The 21538-nt window shown below is 34.8% G+C and overlaps 3 protein-coding genes across 6 annotated transcripts in view; 1 reads left to right on the top strand and 2 right to left on the bottom strand.

Moving 5' to 3' along the window:
- The window catches only part of LOC149424230 (mitochondrial import inner membrane translocase subunit Tim21), a 586526-nt gene that overhangs the window by 492605 nt on the left and 72383 nt on the right, over positions 1-21538 (bottom strand). The window lies entirely within an intron of this gene.
- Rab3GAP1 (RAB3 GTPase activating protein subunit 1) overlaps positions 1-21538 on the bottom strand; it is a 61897-nt gene that overhangs the window by 29222 nt on the left and 11137 nt on the right. The window lies entirely within an intron of this gene.
- The window catches only part of haf (leucine-rich repeat and fibronectin type-III domain-containing protein hattifattener), a 35934-nt gene that overhangs the window by 10841 nt on the left and 3555 nt on the right, over positions 1-21538 (top strand). For both annotated transcript variants that reach the window (XM_089651391.1, XM_089651390.1), the window contains exons 2-5: positions 17420-17557; positions 17641-19254; positions 19336-19698; positions 20859-21111. In XM_089651391.1, coding sequence (XP_089507517.1) covers positions 17420-17557; positions 17641-19254; positions 19336-19698; positions 20859-21111 — 2368 coding nt within the window. The remainder of the gene's footprint in view (positions 1-17419; positions 17558-17640; positions 19255-19335; positions 19699-20858; positions 21112-21538) is intronic.

Raw genomic sequence — 21538 nt, 5'->3', positions numbered from 1 at the left:
TGTATTATGCATGACCCAGGAAAGGTTGAAACCGAAAACTATACATTTGTTAAGCAGAACATTTTATTAGGTTTTGCGATTTTGTTTAAGCTCCAACTTCTTAAGGTAGGCACAGTTTTCCAGCTTTTTGGACGGCACGCCACTGGTGATCACATATCAATGTAATTAAAATGGTTTAAAAGTTAAAATCAGGTGTGATTAATATTCCTTGGCCACTACGCAAATTTCATTTTTACATCTCGTCTAAGAGGAAACGTATATTCTCACTAATATACTCGTATATTCATTTATATTACATTGTACGTAGGGCACTTTTTATTTAGGACAAATCGAAAAAAATAGGTGCCGGAAAGTCATTCCCATCGTTCCGTGGCAAACAATAATTATTTATGTCATAACAATGACAGATGATTATGCAAAAACGTGCTAAAAATTTTAATTAGGATTATAAATTTAAAAATTAATCAATTTGGTGCAAACAAGAAACTGCCACTGAGTTCCTAGTTATGTTATGGTAATATTATTAACATATTTAATACTTTATTATAATTTTTATGTAACATTTGCAACCATACCTACATCCCACCATACAAATAAAAATAGCAGCACTATTTATATGACGTTACCTGTTAAGTCAGTTTTTTTCAAGTTAAACATTCCGTTATATAACGTGTTTGAGTATAAATCATGAAACGGTAAAGTTTAAACGAATTTTTTGTACAAGAATTTTTATTTTATGTGTCATTTTTTTAATCCGTGCGAATTTAGATAATTGGTACCTCGCCATATTCCCAGCAAAATAGTTATTCCTTGAGAGTGCCATGAGCGGTTTGCTACAACACCGGTTGTGTCAATTAAACCATAGTTGAAACATATTATAAACTGTCAGCTTATTCGAAACCTGAATAGGACAAAAAGGTACTTGAAAAATATTATTACTTAAAATCCATTCTGCGTAGGTATAAGGTTTATTATTTATAATAATTAGTTCAATTAATACATTGATAATGAAAATTTATTTTAAAAAGCAACAGATGCAAACGCTCCTGCTTGACCATGACAATGATGACACTCGTTTTTACCAGTAAAAAACTAAAAATAATGTATTTTACTAACAAATCGTGCTATACATATTGTTGGCTTTTTAGATACGTGAATATTATGCATCTTTATTTTAAAGTTGACTGGAATTCGTAATTATAAAAAAAACACAATAAAATAATGTTAAATAAAGGTATACCGCTGATGGCTTCGTTGTGCACCATTACTTTTCCATCTTTCTACAGAGGTTAAGACCCCGATTCCGAATTTCTTCCAATTTATAACATGTTTAACTTAAAGTTTAAAGCTCTTTAAAAAAAGTTATTTTTTATGGTAATCTCTATACATATGAAATTCCCTCAGTAGAAAAATATCGCAAAGCATGCTCCGAAGATTATTACCATAAAAAATAACTTTTTTAAAGAGCTTTTTTATGGTTTGCGATATTATCTATTTAGGGAATTTCATATGTATAGAGATAGATTACCATAAAATCTCTATACATATGAAATTCCCTCAATAGATAAATATCGCAAAGCATGCTCCGAAGATTATTAAAAACAGATTATTTGTTTCTGTTATTTAACATGTTATAGGCATAAAAAAATCACAATATTTCTCCAAAGGCTACTTGAGACATTTGCTGTATTTAAAAGCAGTCATGCTTTATTTACGCTTTTTAATTACAAATAATCGTTTTTTTATTCGCTTTATCGCTTTAATTTTTGTATTTACGCACTGTACTTTCAAAACCATCTTCTTCTTCTTATTTAACGCTTACTACGGAGCCTTCATAAATACTTACTCGTGTATACAAGACAACATGCAACACCTACAAGCCAAATACAAAGCCGCTTATTAAAATCTGCTGAGATTAATAAATTGTCACTCAATAACTTATTATAACAAAAATATTACTCTGTTCTAATATCAATTTTATTATGTCCACTAACAAAAAACAACATTTTATTTTATTTTATCGAAATTATTATTTGATAACCAGTTTGGTAATGATTTTAATTTTAATTCCTACCTGGCCGTGATATATTGATGACGAAATAAGTGGTGCACCATTCTGCTAATCAATTACAATATGTTATTTGCATAAAAACATAAGTAATTATTTGGCCATAGTATACATGAATTGTTTTTTTTAATCCTTAGATAAATGTTATTGTTTTAAACCTCTAGTATACACTAGAGGTACACTTACGATTGCTCTATTAGATTATATTCTACCCGTCTTCGCACAAGTTTAAACACTATTGATCTTGAAGATTCAAAACAAGCAATGGGTTTTTTAATGCTCCAGAGCTCAAGCCGGAAATTAAGTTTTGAGATGAAAATAGTCATTAACCTAAAAAATTACAATAAAATATATGACGCCAGACCTAACCATTTGAGAGATATTGGTGCTTAATAAGAAAACGGATCACTGTCGAGATAAACTTGTCGAATTACGCCTCACACTTAATACGCAAAAAAAATATAAATGGCACTTGATTTCAACTTAATTACTACAAGAAACAACTATTTTATGTCGGGGAAGATGGCAAAAGATGCATTTAAGTTCCATTTATTTCTCAATCCAAGTTCAAAATTAACCCTTACAGTGCCGAAAAGCGCCGTGGCGCTCATAGGTAGGTGTGCGAAAAATGCCACCTACGCGGTAGCGCTCTTTTCGACAGTTCACTTTTGACTACGGTCGTGTTCCCGCGTTTATATTTTTATTCATTAAAATGCGTTCTAACTTTCGGTTCTTTATATTTTATTATGGTTCGATATTTTATCAAAATTAAAATTCAACACAAACTAGGTAAAAAAACTAGGTTTAATAGTTACCTAGTTTTTGTTTCATCACTTTTCATGACTTTATATTATATCACTTTTTGGAGGTGTGTTGAATTATCATTTTGATGACATACCCGGTCACCATGCAGCAGTAAGGACAGTAGCTCTGTGAAAAGATCCAACTTGATTTGCGCATTGTGTAAAAAAGGACTGCACTGTGTTTGTGTAGGAAAACACTCTTGTAAATAAATCTTGTACATTTTCTCTAATTTTCTTGTCAATAAAAATGTACTATTCAATTTCTGTGATTTTATTACCATAATTTGAAACCTTCCGAAGAGAATGTTGAAAAAATTATGAAAATTAGTGTATTGTAATAGAAATGGCAAGTGTTTTTATTTTTTATATAAATTATCTATAAAAATGCTCTTTTTTACTGGCATTTTCAGCATATTTTGACAAAATATTTATGGCCCTAAAAGGGTTAAACGTTTTTTAACAGATCGAGGGGTCGATCTTTGAAGGTTAGGAAATACGCATAAATTATTAAAATAATACAAACTAACAACCTAAAAACCTACGTTGTGCATGTTCACATCTCCTCCGACTTAAATAGATATTTCCATCAGTAATTTTTTTTTATATATTAACTCCACACAGGAGGCCCTGAAGAAAATAATTTCCCTCAGGGCCTATGTCATCTTTGGGGATGCTGTGTGGAGGGTCTTTTTGTGGAGAGGAAGGAGTGAACATGGGTCTTGAAGAGTCCCATGTTGTAGGAGGGAGGAAACACAGAGGCCGGCAGTTCGTTCCACAGCCGAGCTGTTGAACTTCAGAACGAATCGTAGAAGCGACCCGTTCTCATGTGACAAATGTCAACTGTGTACAAATGTTGGGCGCGCGTTTGGCGTGAATCCCGACTACGCACCGGTGCCGAAGGGATCAATGACGCTAGTTCCTCAGAGCATCTTCCATTGTAATACCGATTAAGTTGAAATCAAGTGTTATTTTTTTATGTGTGCGTGAGGCGGAAATTGACAACTTTACCCACTGCCGATACATTAATATCAATTTAAGTATTAAGGTTAAAAGACAAACTAATAACGCTATATATTTACGTGATGATAATAAATATTAATACAAGGAATGCCATAATCCATAACCTATGAAGAGAACCGGTAAATGAAGGTAACGTTATGCATACATAATAAGATGGACGTAACCAGAGCATTAGCCGAGCCTAAACCCTAGACTTGACAAAGAAGAGCTTCAAAACCGAATATGTTATAAAAATATATTAATTAATAGATAACAGTAGTTTAAATCGCATACCATTGAAACAATAAGAAACCTAATGATACCGTTAGACGCTATACTCTTGGAAGGAAAGTGTGTCAGATCACCTAGTCCAGAAGTAGAAGATACTGAGCATGCGCGGTTTGTTGTACTACGAAGCATGCGCGTTCGTTATACCACGTTGGCAGTGCGCAATAAAATAACCGTTATTAGGAGCATTGCGCAATCATAGTGGACTGATAGGCCCAACGCAACTGTCCATCAATAAGTAAGAAAAAATATACATTGGAATCCAAAAAATGCTCGATGCCAACGATTGTACCTGCTGCTTGGTGGTCAGAGTAAAAAGTCCGAAGATAACTTTTGCAAAATTTAGATAAATACACAGTAGCAAAAGCTATTGACATTCTATGTAATTTAGTGGTGTATTTAAATTCGTAGTATCCATGAACAACAGTTATACACCAATATATTACAGATCTAGTAACACAAAAAGTACACATTTATTATACATACAGCGACATATGCCCTAAGGATTTTAACCAGCTATTCGTGATCATATTTGTAATAAGTATGTAAAAAATAAGATAAGATGAGCTACCAGTGTTTGTTTTAAAATCTAAAATAAATGTGATAATTAATAATAAAAAAACAGACGATTTGTAATGTTAAAAAATAATAATAGTGTGCATTTTTGAGATGTGCCATTTTTCTTGTAGCGCCTAGAATTCCATTGGCATGATCTTATAACAACAACAAAAAGTTAATTTAAACAACAATACAATATAAATCCATTATGCATTGTGGTGGCTGTAATTGAATCAATATGAACAATGCCCTCACGGTTCGTTCACATTGAATCATCGTCACTTGTTCCTTGTACGGTAGCAAGATGAGGCTTCAAAAAACACTTTACGAGACGAGAGCTTTCTTCGGCAGAGGATCTCAATTAACCACACAATGGAGATATGAAAGTTTTTTGGTCATCAGTTAAATTACCTACCTAACTGTAGTAGTTATGAACGATGTGCGAAGTTTAAAATAGGTTATAATCCCAGCCCTTATTATAAATCAAACGCCATTGGCCAAACGCCAAACGCCAAATAAACTCATAACCGAATTCTTACACGACCCCTTTTTGTCTATGTCTATGAAAATATCCACAAATCCGGGATAGTAGAATAGTTTTTAAACAGGAACAAAAAGCGTTCCTCCACGTTCACTCTCAACTATAACGTGTAAACTATAAGTGCAGTCTACACGCTGTTTTTCCGTTCATTATCGACATTGGAACAATTCATCAAATGTCAAAGATGATTATCAAGATCTGTGAAGATTCTTTTCAAGTTCTTTTATTATTTCAGTTTTGTGAAACAACCAACCAATAATAATATAATAACAGAACTAGAAAACCAACCTCTCAGAACTTGAAAATCAACTTTAAAATTTGAAAAATTCATCAATTTTCAAAATTATTTTTCAAGTTCTGTGATAGTTTTACTAAAGTTCTGTTATTAATTCACTTCTGTGAAGCAACTGGTCCATAATGATAATTATAATAACAGAACTTGAATATAAATTTCACAGAACTTTAAAATTAACTTGATTTTATGAATTGTTCAAATTCTGTGAAATAACTGACCCTTCATCATAATAATAAGTTTAATTTGTAATTAATTAATTTTTAACTAATTTAATTTGCACAATAGAGTTATTAAATCTAAATCTCCATATCATCATTTCTCTACGGTAACTTCCACCATTACTATAATATATCTATCATCTACATCTGCAGATCTATCATCATATCTGTAGATAGTCTCCTGATCTCATTTCATCTATAATTCGACTATTAAGAAGAGAACATATTGAATATGTCTCGCAGTGCAAGAGTCCATATTATTTTACTGCCTCCTAAATCGAGGGTCGTAGCAATGTGTTTGCTTGAAAATAATAAGGGTTTATTATGAGTACCTGATATTACATAAATATAAGCGCCTAACAACGAATTACACAATAACGGGAAATCTGCCTAGCTAGCGACTAATATCGAGTTGACAAGACAATACTAGTTGTTCACATTTTATTAAAATAAAAGAAAACTTACTATGCACGATATTGAAAACGTGTTGTTTTGGATTGAAACATTAGAAAGATTAATATGTAAAAACTTTTGTGTTTAGTCTTACCTACAACGTCTAGTCTAGTCTACAACGTAACTAGAAAAACTTATGATACGTATTATTGCTTAAATCATGTGTTCCATCATAACCTAATTCTAAAATTATCTTCCTGGTGTACGTTTATGTGCAACTAGCTGCACCCCGCTACGCGTTGCAGTGGCTCCTTCCAGAACGTTCAAGAGCATTCTCAAACTCTCCGGAATCTTCTAGACTCACCGACACACACCGGCACTCAGTTTGGAATCTTATAGAACCTTCTTAAACTTTCTCCTTTCAGAACCTTTTAGAGCATTCGAGAACCTTTATGAACTTTCTGGATCCTTTCAGACTCACCGACACAGTCGGCGGGCCCATTCTGAAACAATCTGAAGCATTGGCGGCCTTCCCATAACAAAGCACATTTTCGTCACCCACTCCCACCCAGGCTCAGCCACCCCCTCCAAACTCTTTACTTTCGATGTGACACCAAGGCTATCTATTACCATAACCACCGGTGAGAGGCAGTGGCTGATTGTGAAGAAAATTAGGCGGGTAGGGAAACACGAGTTTCTTTTTATAAGATATATTAGATTTGTCATTGCTATGTATATTCAGGTGTAGTTAGTTTGTAGGTACCTACCATTCTCTTCTTTCATTTCTATAGTTTCTCAGTCTCTGTTATATACTATGTACTGTATTATTATCGATTAATAGTCTGTAAAACAAATGTAATAAATAAATGCATAAAATTCACTGAACGAATAAATAACTAGGTATTTCAAAGTGCTATGAAAGACAGTTAATCCTACATACCTACAAATGTCTGATAGCAAATAATACATACAATTATTAGAATATCTGTCTGAAATAGCAAAGTGCAGGAATGTAATACATACATATTTGTGTCAGAACCTCGAGTTGATTGTAGGATGTGTATGGTGTAGGGTAGGGATCAGTAGGACAAGCTGACAGCGGGCGATGGGCGATCAATGGAACGTACAGGTTGACTGTTGACTGCTCCATTTCCCGGTAAAATGATAGTAGTGTAGAAAGTCAAGTGCGAGTAACGGAAGACACGGCCAGTTACTTGTTACCAGTAACCAGCAGTTTCCCGGTAACTGGACGATCCGCTCCCTACGCGAACCGTTTGACCGAGACCCATCACACATGGAATTATTAATCACTGAATTCAGTAGTACAACGCCCGTTATGCCTCAAACGGTAACGTGAATCAGACGGTTATGTTACAAGCATAGAATAAAGAAGAATACAAGAAATGCCATGTGGGCATGTTTCGTGATCGAAAAGTCTGACCATTTTTTTTCTTAAATCAATTTGCACAAATGTGTTTCATATTGATTATGAAAATCAAATGGGATGGCCATACACGATGTCAAGCAAGTGTTAAGAGAGACAGTGTAAATGGGCTAGAATTAAAGGGTACTACATTCAACATTAAAAAAACATAGGTTTCCATATGGAAGGAATTTCTAGTGTTCTTCTTTATTGAAAATCTGTCAATTTTAAAAATTCTCCCCGTTAAGGGGGTGGTTAGTCTTCGTCCCTGTTTGAACACGGGCGACTTTTGATCATCGTTGTGTTTCCTTTTAACTTTATAGAATATTGATGATTTTGTTTTAGTACCATAATATTATTCCAACTATTAATGTGATGTTGTTCAAAGTTTTTTTTTTCTCTGAAATATCATTCACTTGTGTAAAAGTACTAATCCATTACATGTTACTAATTCCTGCTATACAAGGACAGTCGTTTTTAAATAAATTTAGTCTAATTTTTTTTAAATAGAGTCATTGTGGTGCGACTTGGAGGCGTAACCATTTTGATGCGGTGGGTCCTTCCAACTCAACTTAAAAATTCATAGCCCCCATCACTTAAATGGGCATTGTCATAATTGTCCTGCAAGGTCTAAAAATTTATCAAAATTTAAAATGAACTGAGCATATTAACTATTTGAATAATATATTTTTTTAAACTAAGTTATTTCTTCAAAACCATCAGAAATGTCCTCAGTAAAAAAAAGACTAAATAAAAATCAATGTGGCTCTTTGCCAATCGCTCTAAGACGGTATTATCAGATGGGGCAGTGCAAATGACAATATCCTAAAATCACTATTATTCTGTAAGAACTACCACTGACGAAATCTTCAACAAACTTAACATAATGTCACTTAAACAACTCTATTCTAAAACAATACTCCTTTACATTCATAAATACAAAACACGAGAAATAACAACGAACACATATGTTGGAAACACGGAAAAGTCACAACAATATTTTAGCATTTCAAATATCAAATAAAACGCCGGATACAAAACGTAGGGAGATCAGAAATAGAAATATATAAATATGTGAATTTTGAAAATCATCAATTTAATCCTATTACTCTTTACAAGCGAAGAAAAAATTTTGACGTACTGTTTCTGTACAAAATTGTGAACTGCCTTATTGACTCTCCAGCCCTGTTGAAAGGATCCCAAATGAAAGGATTGCATTTCATTGTCCTGAACGCAATACCAGATCAAATACATTATTTTATATACAACATTTCAAATCGAAATACGCACAAAACTCCTTGCTCGGGCGTATCTTATAATGCCTTAAGCGATATTGACATTTTCCACTGTACCCTTAAATCGTTTAAAATCAAATTAACCTTACTATGTACCTTAGTTAAAAATATTACTTCTGTATTGTTTAGTATTCCCTTTTTAATCATTTTTCACACACACTATGTACTTTATTACTTTTAATTAATTTCTAGCTTTTATAAATATTATAAATGGAACTTAACTGGTTTAAATCATGTTCTATATTTTATGTTCAGTTATTTTTTTTGTAAAACTGTATGTTTCCTAAATAAACTAAAATAAAAAAATAGATGGCGCTGGAGAGCCTTCATAATGATATAGTAAATATTTCTATCAACAGATAGGCCGTTTGGAATGAAATTGATAATCAATTTTGACCAGCAACAGATCGTTATAATTGATGAAAAAATAAGAAATCCTATTATTTATTATTTATTTATACCTATTGATTATTTCAGAAAAAAATACTATTTAATATATTTATAATTAATCTTTATTATCCATAAAATTAAATTTTAATAATATGTAAATGAAATCATGAGCATGGGAGATCCCAGTGATGACATCATTACATTTAATTGTTAAAAAAGAAGATAATAAAACACGTATTATCATTAACTATTCTTCATTATTCTACGGTTATAAGGTAGGGATTCTGTAACAGCAACGCTATTGCTACCTACAATAACATTCTTCTCGTAATATGATATTCCCATAGTATAAGAACACCAAAATATGTGATTATACATTAAATTGTGCAGCATAGACGCGTATAAACACATAAAGCATAATAATATTTAATTGATCAATAAACCAGCTTTATTGCATCATAACAACACCAAAAACAGGTATTTCAATCAACCTTTACCAGTCAGATATTAAGCTATCATTTTTTATCTATTACTTTATCGAAAACACTTATTCTACACGCTAACTTCGGTGTAGAGTTTACATTGATTGGCAGTTTATAATGCTCTGAACACGCAAAGTCTAAAAGATAACAATCAATTATTTTTTATTCACTTTCTTGTAAATGCATTTTCTTTTATTATGAGTGATTACCTGATTAGGCACAATCTACTCGCGATGTTTAATTTTAATTAACTCGTTACAAAACCAAATACATAAAGTTGTAAATTTTACAGTAAAACATTGCAAATCTATTTTCGTATAATATCAAATTGTATAGGTATCTGCTAATTCATGGGAGAATAAATACTTTTTTTATAGGGCGGAGAAGGTTTACATATAATTCCCGTGAGCACTTAGGCCATTGTGCTATATCCCAATTTACCTCTATTTAATTTGGAAATAAAAAAAATAAAAATATATATATATATATAATTGATATAGATCGTAGAATAAAGAGTGTTCTTCCTTATTATATGATACAGAGTAATAAAGATTCACGTGGCAAGATTCACGTGTAACATTTCATTAGAATGTATTTTAGTATCTATGTTTTAATTTAAAAATCAAAAGTCCCTGGTTCGTCAGGAATATCATAATACTACGTATACATACGCCAGCCAAACTGCCGAACTGATTTCAACTTGTTTTGGGGGTATTATGCCGTGTTGCGCTACCTCCTTCTTTAGCCAACGTTTCGGACAGCATTACAGTGCCCATCAGGGCAGATGTGTTATTACACATGATGGCATAATACTATAATACTTTTGACCCTGAAAATTTAGAATCTGATCTCGTCTGGTAATTTATGAAATAATTTTATTCCGACGTATTTGTGTAGTTCTGTTAAGTTTTTTTACATATCGGAATAGGTTATATGTATTTATTGTATATCTGTCGGTTGTGTTATTTGGCTTCCAAGTACGTAGGAACGATATGAGACGTTTGATTTACCAATAAACGCATATTTAGCATACCTACATGTAGGAACAATAGTTTGCAACGGAAATAGTGAAAGACTATATTCTAAACACGAACAGATAATTAATAGCAAAACATCAGGGTATTAATAATGAAATAATTCACATTTTCCATTGTTTTCCAAAATTGCTTTAGCAAATTTAATGATAATGGGTTTGTATTAACCAGTGCAACGCCGATGGGTCTCTGGAAAACATGCGAGCATTATAATATGATCCTTCTTAGAATAATTTGCGATGCGATTTTGGCCTTAATGCTTCAAAAAATGTATGAAAAAAAAATCAGTATCGTTTGGGCTAATAAAACCTTAGGTTCCACTAAAAAAAATCTGTGTTATGCTCCGGCCTTCAACGGGTTAAAACCGGATTACACAATTGACAAAAATCAAACTTAATCTAATGAGTGTAATGACATTTACCTACTAATGCCACGGGAAAGGTATTTGAGTGGACATGGCGCTATCCTTGGAAAAATGTAGATAAAGAATATTGCAATGTTCAAAATAACCAATCACTTGAACGCTTTCATAAATATATTTTTTTAATAATTCAGGTGAGTCAACAAATTTGCTTTAATAAATCATTAAAACTATCATACGCTATTAATAGCGTAAAAATTCATGTCATATCTGTCTGTTAGTATTATCGTTTTAATAAATTATAATTAAAGAGAAATTGTCGTAAAGCACAAATCTTTATAATATTATTTTAGTGTTTGGAATCAAGCTCTCTCTCTCTCTCCAATAAACGAGGGACTCAATAATATATTAATTGTACATACCCTTTATTAGCTTTATTGGCATTTGACGTATGAACAAATATAATATGCCACGGAATCTGAAAATAGTGGGTATTCCTGTAAATCTAGTCATCACACTATCGGTATCAAAGCAGTCGTAAATGTTCAGAATGTACTAACAGGCAGCATTAAAATCAAGTCCGGAGAAAGATAAGTCTATCATAGTCAAAAATCTGGTGATGGAGGCCATAGCACGCAGAAAAAATCTAGACCTACACAAGAGAAGGGATTCTTAATAAATTAGCAATACTCATTTTTCTCCGTGTACGCTGGAAAATGGAACCTACAGAATTAAAACTAGCCATGAACACGAGAAACTAATTGAGAATGAAACTATCATAAGATTCTATGTATATCCTATGCATTGAGGTACATAAATATATCTTAAGGCAAAGTTTAATTGTAAATCACTATTTTGATTAATCTTTATAACGAATTGATGTACATTATGAATACCAAAAATATGCTTTAGACAAATTGAAGGTTTTCCTATCGCTTCGCTTGAGTAGAACACAAATAAAATAATAAATTACTCAATAAAAAATATAAATGTAAACTACTAAAAAATATACAGGGTTTTCCAATAAGAGGTGTTATTTTGATATTCAATCGTACAAGATCAATGGTTTCGTTGCTTGTGTGGCACGTAGCGCAGTCTTTTTGAAAGTAAACGTTGTCCAGATCAATACCATCCAATTCTGGCCATAAAAAATCAATAATCATCTCTTGATAGCGCAATCCATTCACCGTAACTGTTGCACCAGCCTCATTTTCGAAAAAGTAAGGTCCAATGACTCCGCCGGACCATAAATCGCACCAAACAGTCACACGTTGAGAATAGAGAGGCTTTTCAACAATAACTCTTGGGTTTTCCGAGCCCCAGATGCGACAATTTTGCTTGTTGACGAAGCCACCGAGATGGAAATGGGCCTCATCACTCAAGATGATTTGCATTTGATTCACTCAAGTGAATTTTAATAATTTCAATGCGTTGTTGAAGCGTGTATCGTTCCATTTTTATTAATGGTGTTTCTACTTGTCAAATGTCAAAAAATGACAGCTTCAAAAGTAACATCTACCGAAATAGCGGGCTATTCAAAATAACACCTCTTATTGGAAAACCCTGTATTTTTCCCATATAAATGTATGAACGTGTAAAGGAAACAACTTTTAAAAAGGTAAGTTTTTAGATTCTCACGGCCAAAAGCATTTTTGTTGTTGGTTTTTGGGGTGTTATGCCGTGTTGCGCTAACTCCTTCTTTAGCCGACGTTTCGGACAGCTTCGGATCTTCGGATCTACCGGATCTGCCCTGATGATGGACACTGCAACGCTGTCCGAAACGTCGGCTAAAGAAGGAGTTAGCGCAACACGGCATAACACCCCAAAAACCAACAACAAAAAAACTTTTAAAAAATACATTATTATAGATAAGATTATCTGTGACAGTTTCACATGATTAACTTTTTTGCTTTCTAATAAATTTATTTACAAAATAAATAAAAACTAGTTTTTTTGCTTGAAATCGAACATTTCTAGACTCCGTTTGTCGAGCGATTTTAATGCCTATTACCTACAATATAAAGTATACCAAGAATATACACATTTTTGGCTTGTAGCTTCCTCTTAATGGCCATACGCGGAAATAATTCAAGATTGCGGTAAGATCAAAGTAGTAGGGGAAGAATTGAAGAATAATGACCAGCTACCAGAGCGGGTGAAGATCTTTCAAAATAAATATCAAATGACACCCTGTCCATCATATTGATCATAACAATATTGATTGATCATATTAAAACGTTTGCATATCGTGAACAAATAGAAATTTTTCCTATCCGTAACGGTGGTCGAGTGTCAAATATGATCAGCATTATCAATTTCGCCCTATTTCAGCCTACAAGCATCGCTATCGGGCGCTACTTCGATGACCTAGGTCCATTGAAGGTTCTCCACAAATCAAAGCCGCTGTAATTACCACTCCAATCTGAAAGGATATGCGAGGGCCTAAAACCAAAACGCGTAACCTCATTACGAGTTTAAAGTAGAGGTCATCCCAATAAGGGATTGGAAAGGCAATACAGAAAGCACACTAACAATATTATTATTCAGGTGCTGGTAAATCGAACTTGTCATCCGTTATATCCGTATAGACCTCTCCATAATACTATCAAGAACACGCAGGGGCATTTACCATAGACTGTAGTTATGACTGGCATAGAACTAGAAACTCTTTACGACGAAAAGTCGGATAAGTCATGGGAATAAAGATGAAGTAGTAAGAATGACACAATAAATTAAATAAACAATGTGATTTACTAAGTTGCGTACTTTCTAAAAGTGAACATCATGCAACAAATGCTTACAGAGGAGAAATTCTCAAAATTCCAAATATTCATTACGAAACGATTTGAAACTTTCGATTGACATTTGCAGGTATTACATAGGAACTTCAAGATAAACATACGTAGGTACACATACCAAACTCACAAAATAATACTAATCGTACACTTGTAATGAGGCATGTCATGGGCGATATAATAGGGAAATGAAATGTTTTTTATCCAAATAATTCAGAATGGTCAATGCAAGTTAAGGACGCGAAGTTAAAACGTTAAACAGTACCTACCTTGTAATAAGGCATGTCATGGGCGATATAATAGGGAAATGAAATGTTTTTTATCCAAATAATTCAGAATGGTCAATGCAAGTTAAGGACGCTAAGTTAAAACGTTAAACAGTACCTACCTAAACCAGGCCTCAAACAAATTTTAGAAATCCTGAGATACGATGTAATTATGCAAAATATCCAGCATCAATTGTGCAAGAGATGGTAACGACCCACATAACAATTATTGACGTAACCTTTGTAATAAATAATGTACCATGTAGTGGGTACCTATGTACAAAGTGCCAAGTACCTACTAACTACTTGTATGTGGATTTTATTGATATATGTTAGCAACGTAACCGTTGCTCAAATTATTTATTTTCTAGTTCTAATGCTCTCCTACTGTTTTTCGGTGATTATAAGTTCCAACCACGTAGTATTTATCGATGCGCTAATTTGTGCACCATATCATAACGTACCAAATAAAAGCAATACAGGAAACTCAACTCGAAAGGTTAGGTCAAAAACTAGATGATAAAATTGTATTTCAAAATTTCACAGTTCTGGTATGGCAACTTGAATAAATAGACGGAGAAAATTTCCTGATAAAAAATATTCATAATTTATTAAAAATCACAACAAATTATTCGTTATCTTGTTAAGAATGGGATTGTAGGTCATTAACGAATGAATCGATAGATATCCTGATAAACCTTAAGACACGTGCCAATGTTTGATCACGATGTCCGAACACTTGTTCTTATAAGTCCTTTATTTACATTTTTTGCATTTCGTCTTAATATTATTACTGAGGCAAACGCTGGTATATGAAGATGTGTTCCGATATTATTACGAATTTACCAACACTTTATCAGGAAGCGGTTTACAGTCCCGTTTTTAACAGGATGACTAATAATTTAAATCGATTTTCAATAAATCAGCATTACTCATTTTTCTCCATGCACAAAGGTTCAAAATTTAATAATTTCATCGAAGAAACGACAATATTACCTGTAACAACTTTATCCACTGAAAATAATGCAGGATGTAATATGATAATGTAAATGCAGGATCCTTGTTCTAATCGTGAATAAAATGCTGACCGTAAATAAAGATAAAATACGTGTACTAATGTAGCCACGGCGCAAGACAATCGCATTCATTACCAGATAGCAACTATCCATTATTTCATCTAGAGGCTAAGATTAACGAGCTAACGATGTACGTTCGAGCCTCGGTCAATTAGATATTAGTATAGGTATTATTTTATAAACATACGTTATGCAATAACAATAGTTATGATAATTGAACTTTCGCATTTCACAATAATTTTTTAATTCTTAAAACATGTTTCAAGATACCTGGCTAGGTACAGATCCTAAATTCTAGAAACTATTTCGAAATCAAATTAGGCAACCGTGTAGGAGTGGCAGCTCACGCACAATGCCTCGGACAACACAGTAGATAATACAGTACAAATAATAATAACGTCTAATATTAGATTTCCACACGGGAGATATGATTGATTGGGATAAACGACCTTACCTACCGCACGACAGGAAAAGCTCGACAAAATCTATAATATATCGATAAAGCTCTCTTAAACGTCAGTTCTCGATGAGTAGTTCTACCTCCGAATGTTGCCCTTCCTAAAGCCACGCGAATCTCGTGGTTTAAAATATGCAATTCGATACTAACTTACTAATTATATCCTTACACGCACGTTCAACGTTGGTGTGGTAGAGCCGGCCTTGAGCCTGGTTTAAGACTGTTTTAACTAAACAAACGCCATGGTAATAAGTCATGTTTTTTAACGTATTGAACATACGCGCCGCGTAATATTCACACCATGTTTTTTAGTAAGACTGTAATTTTTTACCATTTTGTGGAACTACTACTCGTATAAAGCTTTACATGACCTCCGTCCTCCGTAATGCAACGAGACGATTCCTGCTATACGTCGTCAGACAAATTAGAAATGTTGCTAGTTTTAAAATCTACAGAAACTTTTAGATGAAGAGGTGAAGTAATGCATTTTGCATTTCTTTTAGTGTGATGCAGATATGATGACGATTTTGTTGGTTAGTTTCCTGAGCGATGTGAGTGGTCAGAAAAGAATCAAGGAGCTTTTTAACTCACAATATGAACAGGGCATTATACCTACTCCGTTTACAGTAGGATTGTCTTAGTTCGGTGCAAATACTCGTAATAATATTACGTCCATCCTGAATTTTTATTAATATTAGAATCTGGTACTGGAGTGATCAAACTGGAAATTGCCGCCAGGCAATTTCCAGTTTGTTTAATTATTCCGGGAATTTTTTTACTGCGCTCAGAGCTACGATTGACTAAAAAGAAGCCGAGAGCTTTTTGACTTCTGGTGTGAACAAGGCATGTAGATAACGATGTTAACAAACGCAGCCAACGAGTAGAGAATATAAAACGTATAATAAAGCTAAAAATGTGATAAGGTTGGACTAAAATAGAAGTAACGTCCCTTTTAGCAGATATGCGATCAAGATTCTAGTAATAAAATTGAATAGGGGTTAGGTTAATAACAGCGCCTTCTAGCCACACAATAGAAACAATTACTAGACATTTTAAAGCCATCATCTGTAGTTTGATTAAAGACGATCTTTAGTTATATAATGTTTATATAAATTATCTCTTTCGGAAACGACGAAGGTTGCTTCAATTGTGAATGATGGATACAACAAAGCAGCAGAGATTGTCAGCGGAGATTACGATCGTAAACATTGCGCATTAATTAGAATGATCCTTGATTTGGTAAATGATTATACAACAAAATAGAGAAAAATGTGTGTTCAAAGTAAAAAAAATTGACTTGAAAGATAATAGACTCCGATTTGACAGAAGGTTAACCATCATGCAAGTAAAAGCGGAAAATTACCTTAATTTATCCTTATCTTATGGGGTTTGAACATTTCAGCTAAAACCTACATTAGTTTGAACAAAGGGATTTCTCACCGTGCACTTACGCATAAACGTTAATGGGTGGGAAGATTAATAGACACGGATCATGTGAGATTCATTAGTCACGAGTAATGCTGAATAATTGGCTAGTGAAATCACTTTTAATAGATGTTATCGCGGTGGGGCCTGCCATGTCAGAGATCATTTTTTGTCGGACGTTTTTGACAAAATTCTTGAATTAAAAGTGTGTGGAAATTTGAATGTATTCTAAGGCGCTTTTCCGTATTCCAGGTTGTGTGGGTCATGCTGGCGTGCCTTGCAAGCGTGGCGCGCTCGCAGTGCCCGTGGCAGCGCGCCGTGCCCGCGCTACAACCAGCGTGCTTGTGCGCACAGAATCTGGCCAGGGAACTTTCCGTTCAGTGTGACCAGGTAAAAACTAATCAGTTGAATTAATGTCCCGCATACAAGTTACACTAATTATGCGAATACATTTACCTCTTTTATGCTTTCAGGTGGAATGGCCCGTTCTTCTAAAAGCATTAGATAGCTTCGCCAAAAACACCGCATTGGATCTGCTCTATGTCAATAATTCTACGGTCGGAAGTTTGCAAGATAACATATTTTCCAATCTGCGAATACATAATGTACAGCTTTCTGGGTGTAAAATAAATTACGTAGCTCCTGATGCTTTCAAGGGACAAGAAGGTACATTGAAAAACCTAAACCTTCAAGACAACGAATTGCTAGAAGTCCCCGCAGACAGTTTACGCGGACTCGCCATGCTGGCGTTATTAGATCTGTCGAAGAATAGAATCACCAAAATTGTAGACAATTCGTTTTCTTCATTAAAACGACTAACGACCTTGAAGCTGTCTGACAACAATATTACGCTGTCCTCGGGAGCTTTGCGAGGCTTAGAAGGATCTTTGAAAAATCTCAACTTGAAAGGAACCAAACAAAAAAGGGTCCCCGAATGTATCAGAGGCCTAAAGACCTTGGCTTTTCTCGATCTATCGCAAAATAGCTTGAGGGAACTACCGGGACCGGCCAACACTAAAACTTTCGAAGGGCTCGATTCCCTGACAGCACTAAACCTGGAGAGAAATCTCATTCAGAACCTTGGAAGCACAGCTTTCGTTGGAATATGGAAAACAATAAGTTCCTTGAGTCTTTTGAATAATTTGTTGCCAGAATTTCCAACTGGCGCTATAAACACTTTATCAGAATTACGTGTATTGGATATCGGTTTCAATCTACTCACCAACCTACCAGAAGACTCTTTTATAAAGAATCCTTCCATAACCTTGCTGGCACTTGACGGTAATCCATTGAACACTGTACCGCAGAAGGCTTTAGCGCATCTAAATACTACATTACGAGGATTGAGTTTAGGAGGCAGATTTTTACATTGCGACTGTAAGCTTCGCTGGGTCACCGAGTGGATTCGAAATGGAGATTTGCAAGTAACATCGAGAGAGCGAAACCCACAGTTCTGCGGTAGTCCGCCCCGATTCCGTGACCGCGGATTTTACAGTATCCAGCCGGAAGAATTAACGTGTACCGATGAAAACAAGGTCATCGGCGTAGCCACCGTTATAAATGAAGACGTCGAAATAGTGAAGAAAAATAAACCAGAGCCACCAGCTAAAACATCTACCACTTCGACAACATCGACTACTACAACGACCACCACTACTACTGAAGCTCCCAGCTCAACTACTAAAGTCACAACAACCGCAGCACCACCCAGCAGCACGACAGTTAAAAAAGAAACAACCTCCAAAGTAACTCCAAGCGGTAATATTCCTCTGGCTAGGTCAACATTAGCCCCATGGCGACAAAACGCAAATGCAAACATAAACGCAAACGCAAACAGCCAACACCAAAGACCTCCGCTTATTCTAGGCTTCCCGCCTCAGAGGCCAAAGGCGGACGATTCAAACGAAGTCGTAGTTAAAAATGCCCACCGGCAAGATAACTCAGTCATAATCCAATGGGACTCTGACACGGCTAATATTTTAGGATTTCGAGTAGTTTATCGACTGTTTGGAGACAAAAGCTTCAAGCAAGGACCACCCCTGGAAGCGAGCGAACGAGAATTTAAAATAAAAAATGTGCCAGCTCAGGTAAGTTAAAAAAAATGTACTCAACCTAATTTATTTTTTAGTAGAATATGTTTAGATAGTAATTAAATGTGTATTTTACAGGAATGCATAGTTGTGTGCGTGATTTCCTTGGAGGAAATAAACGTCAGTCCAGATACAGTGCCCTACTCTCAATGCAGGGAAGTCCGCACAGTGTCATCGGCAACATCCAACATGGACAAAATTACAATAGCAGCGAGTGCAGCGATATGCGGCACAATAGTAATAGCAGTCATCGTGTTTGTGGCCGCTAGCAGAAGACGGTCGAGGAAGATGCACAACCTACACCAGCAACAGTTGAATGGAAAGTCAGGCCTGCCTATCGGCGGTCTGCCGGTGAATTGCTGCACTGGAATGGGCACCACTCCCAGCCCTGGGGGGCCGCTGTCTTCATTGGCCACTCTCAGTGCCTTCAATAAACATCAGGTAGGATATACAAACGATAATGTCTTTACTAATCAGACATTCTAAGCAAAAAGAATTTTAGGATAAGGTGGTTCCACAGCCGTCGTGCATATGATGGGGTGACGTGGTGGGGCCTAAAAGACTTGGCAACACTATTGAACATGTAATCGGCGAATACCCGCTCCACCAAGCCCGGCGGAATTGTTACCGAAATCAATTGTTATATTTTTTGTACACTATTTTAGGTGCAAATTGAAGTTATTTGACACAAATCAAGACCCACAAAGTGACGTCCGAAGCCCTAGAATGGCAAAAAATACTTTAATATTCCTCTTTGATGCCCATCATACAAAATAAATACTATTATTAATTTCTTCAAATTCACTTTGTGGCACCATTTTATTAATAAAATAATTAAAACACTTTGTTTTTACCACGATAATCTTTATTTTTTATATGAAGTTAACATGTTTCGAGAACGATGTTCTCTTCATCAGGACAATTAATGTACTAAAAACTAAATTGTCAAGTATATAGAGACAGGTGTGGGTATAAAAGGAAGTAGTGTGGGGGGGGGGGGGTTGAGGGGAGGGGTGAGAGGTGGAAAGGGGAGGTGCTTAGAAGATCAAAGACAAAAAATTACAATGGAAATATGTTTAAGACAGGGTTATTCACAAAATTAGTTTGATTATTAATAATATTTAAATTTCTATTGACATTTTTCCTAATTTCTAATATTTCTAAAAGGTCTAACTGAGATTATTGATGCGACTTTTAAAATAAATACATAGGAAAAGGGGGCATTTTTATTTTTTTTAAGTGTAACCGCACAAGAGTCCCAACTGCTTCCAATCCGCCAGAGTCTATGGCATCCCCAATATGTTGTGAGGCTGAAGGTAGTGGGGAGGGAAAGGAAATGTGTAGGAGGAAGGTGGGGAAGTACCTGGCTATTCAGAATCTAGGCTAAACAGACATTTCAAGGAACGTTTCAATTCTGAATGGTGGTCTTACACCAGGGCGATACTCAAGAGTATCTTCCACTCTGGAACGTGCCGCAAATATACTATTTTATTTTAAATGAGTAATGTGAAAAAAGTGAAAAAAGTTTTTCATGAATAATTTCAGAGTTGCGCATAAATTTTTTTGATCACATTAAACATTTCCCAATTAATTTGTTTCAGGACTGGGACCAAGTATCAGCCTATAGTGGAAGATCTATTCCGAGACCTCGGATGTACCCTGTGGACAATGGAGCAGCATTACTTGCAGACGATCTGCGGTCTCACGTTTCACACTTTAGCAACACCGGGGGAAGTAAAGTTGGAAAGACAAGGTCCATAGCTGACGGCCAATCTCAACACAGCTTCTCCAACCACTCCGGGAGGTACCTCTCCACAAGCGCTTTCCCCAGCAACCTAGTGAGCTCTAGATCAGGTAAGATAGGCTATTCTTTACCTGAAATAGTTCAATTTATTTACCTGTTTATGTCCCTAGAGACAGTCGTAAAGTCATTTTTTTTCCTGATTCACCCAACGTAACACTCTATACGACAATACTCAGACTAACAATGACCGGAAAAATATATATAATAGCTGACGTCTACCCGGCGTTGATCGAGGACTTATAAATGATTTGGAGTAGATTTTTGAGGTTTTTAGGCCTTTTTAAGATATACAATTCCGTAGTACATTATGTTGATGTATCTCATAAGGTTTAGGCAGCGTCAGCAATGTAAGCACACGAAAATAGTATTTTTACGACTTGATTAGAAACATAATTTCATTCTTTTCTATAATTTATATTAATTTAATATATGTGTATTATACATATAAACCTTTCAGAAGAAGTTCTTTAAATGATA

Source organism: Hesperophylax consimilis, chromosome 4 (assembly GCF_061612785.1).
Source record: "Hesperophylax consimilis isolate HC1 chromosome 4, BYU_Hcon_1.0, whole genome shotgun sequence".
Lineage (NCBI taxonomy): Eukaryota > Metazoa > Arthropoda > Insecta > Trichoptera > Limnephilidae > Hesperophylax > Hesperophylax consimilis.
This window is presented reverse-complemented; position numbering and strand designations above follow the sequence as displayed.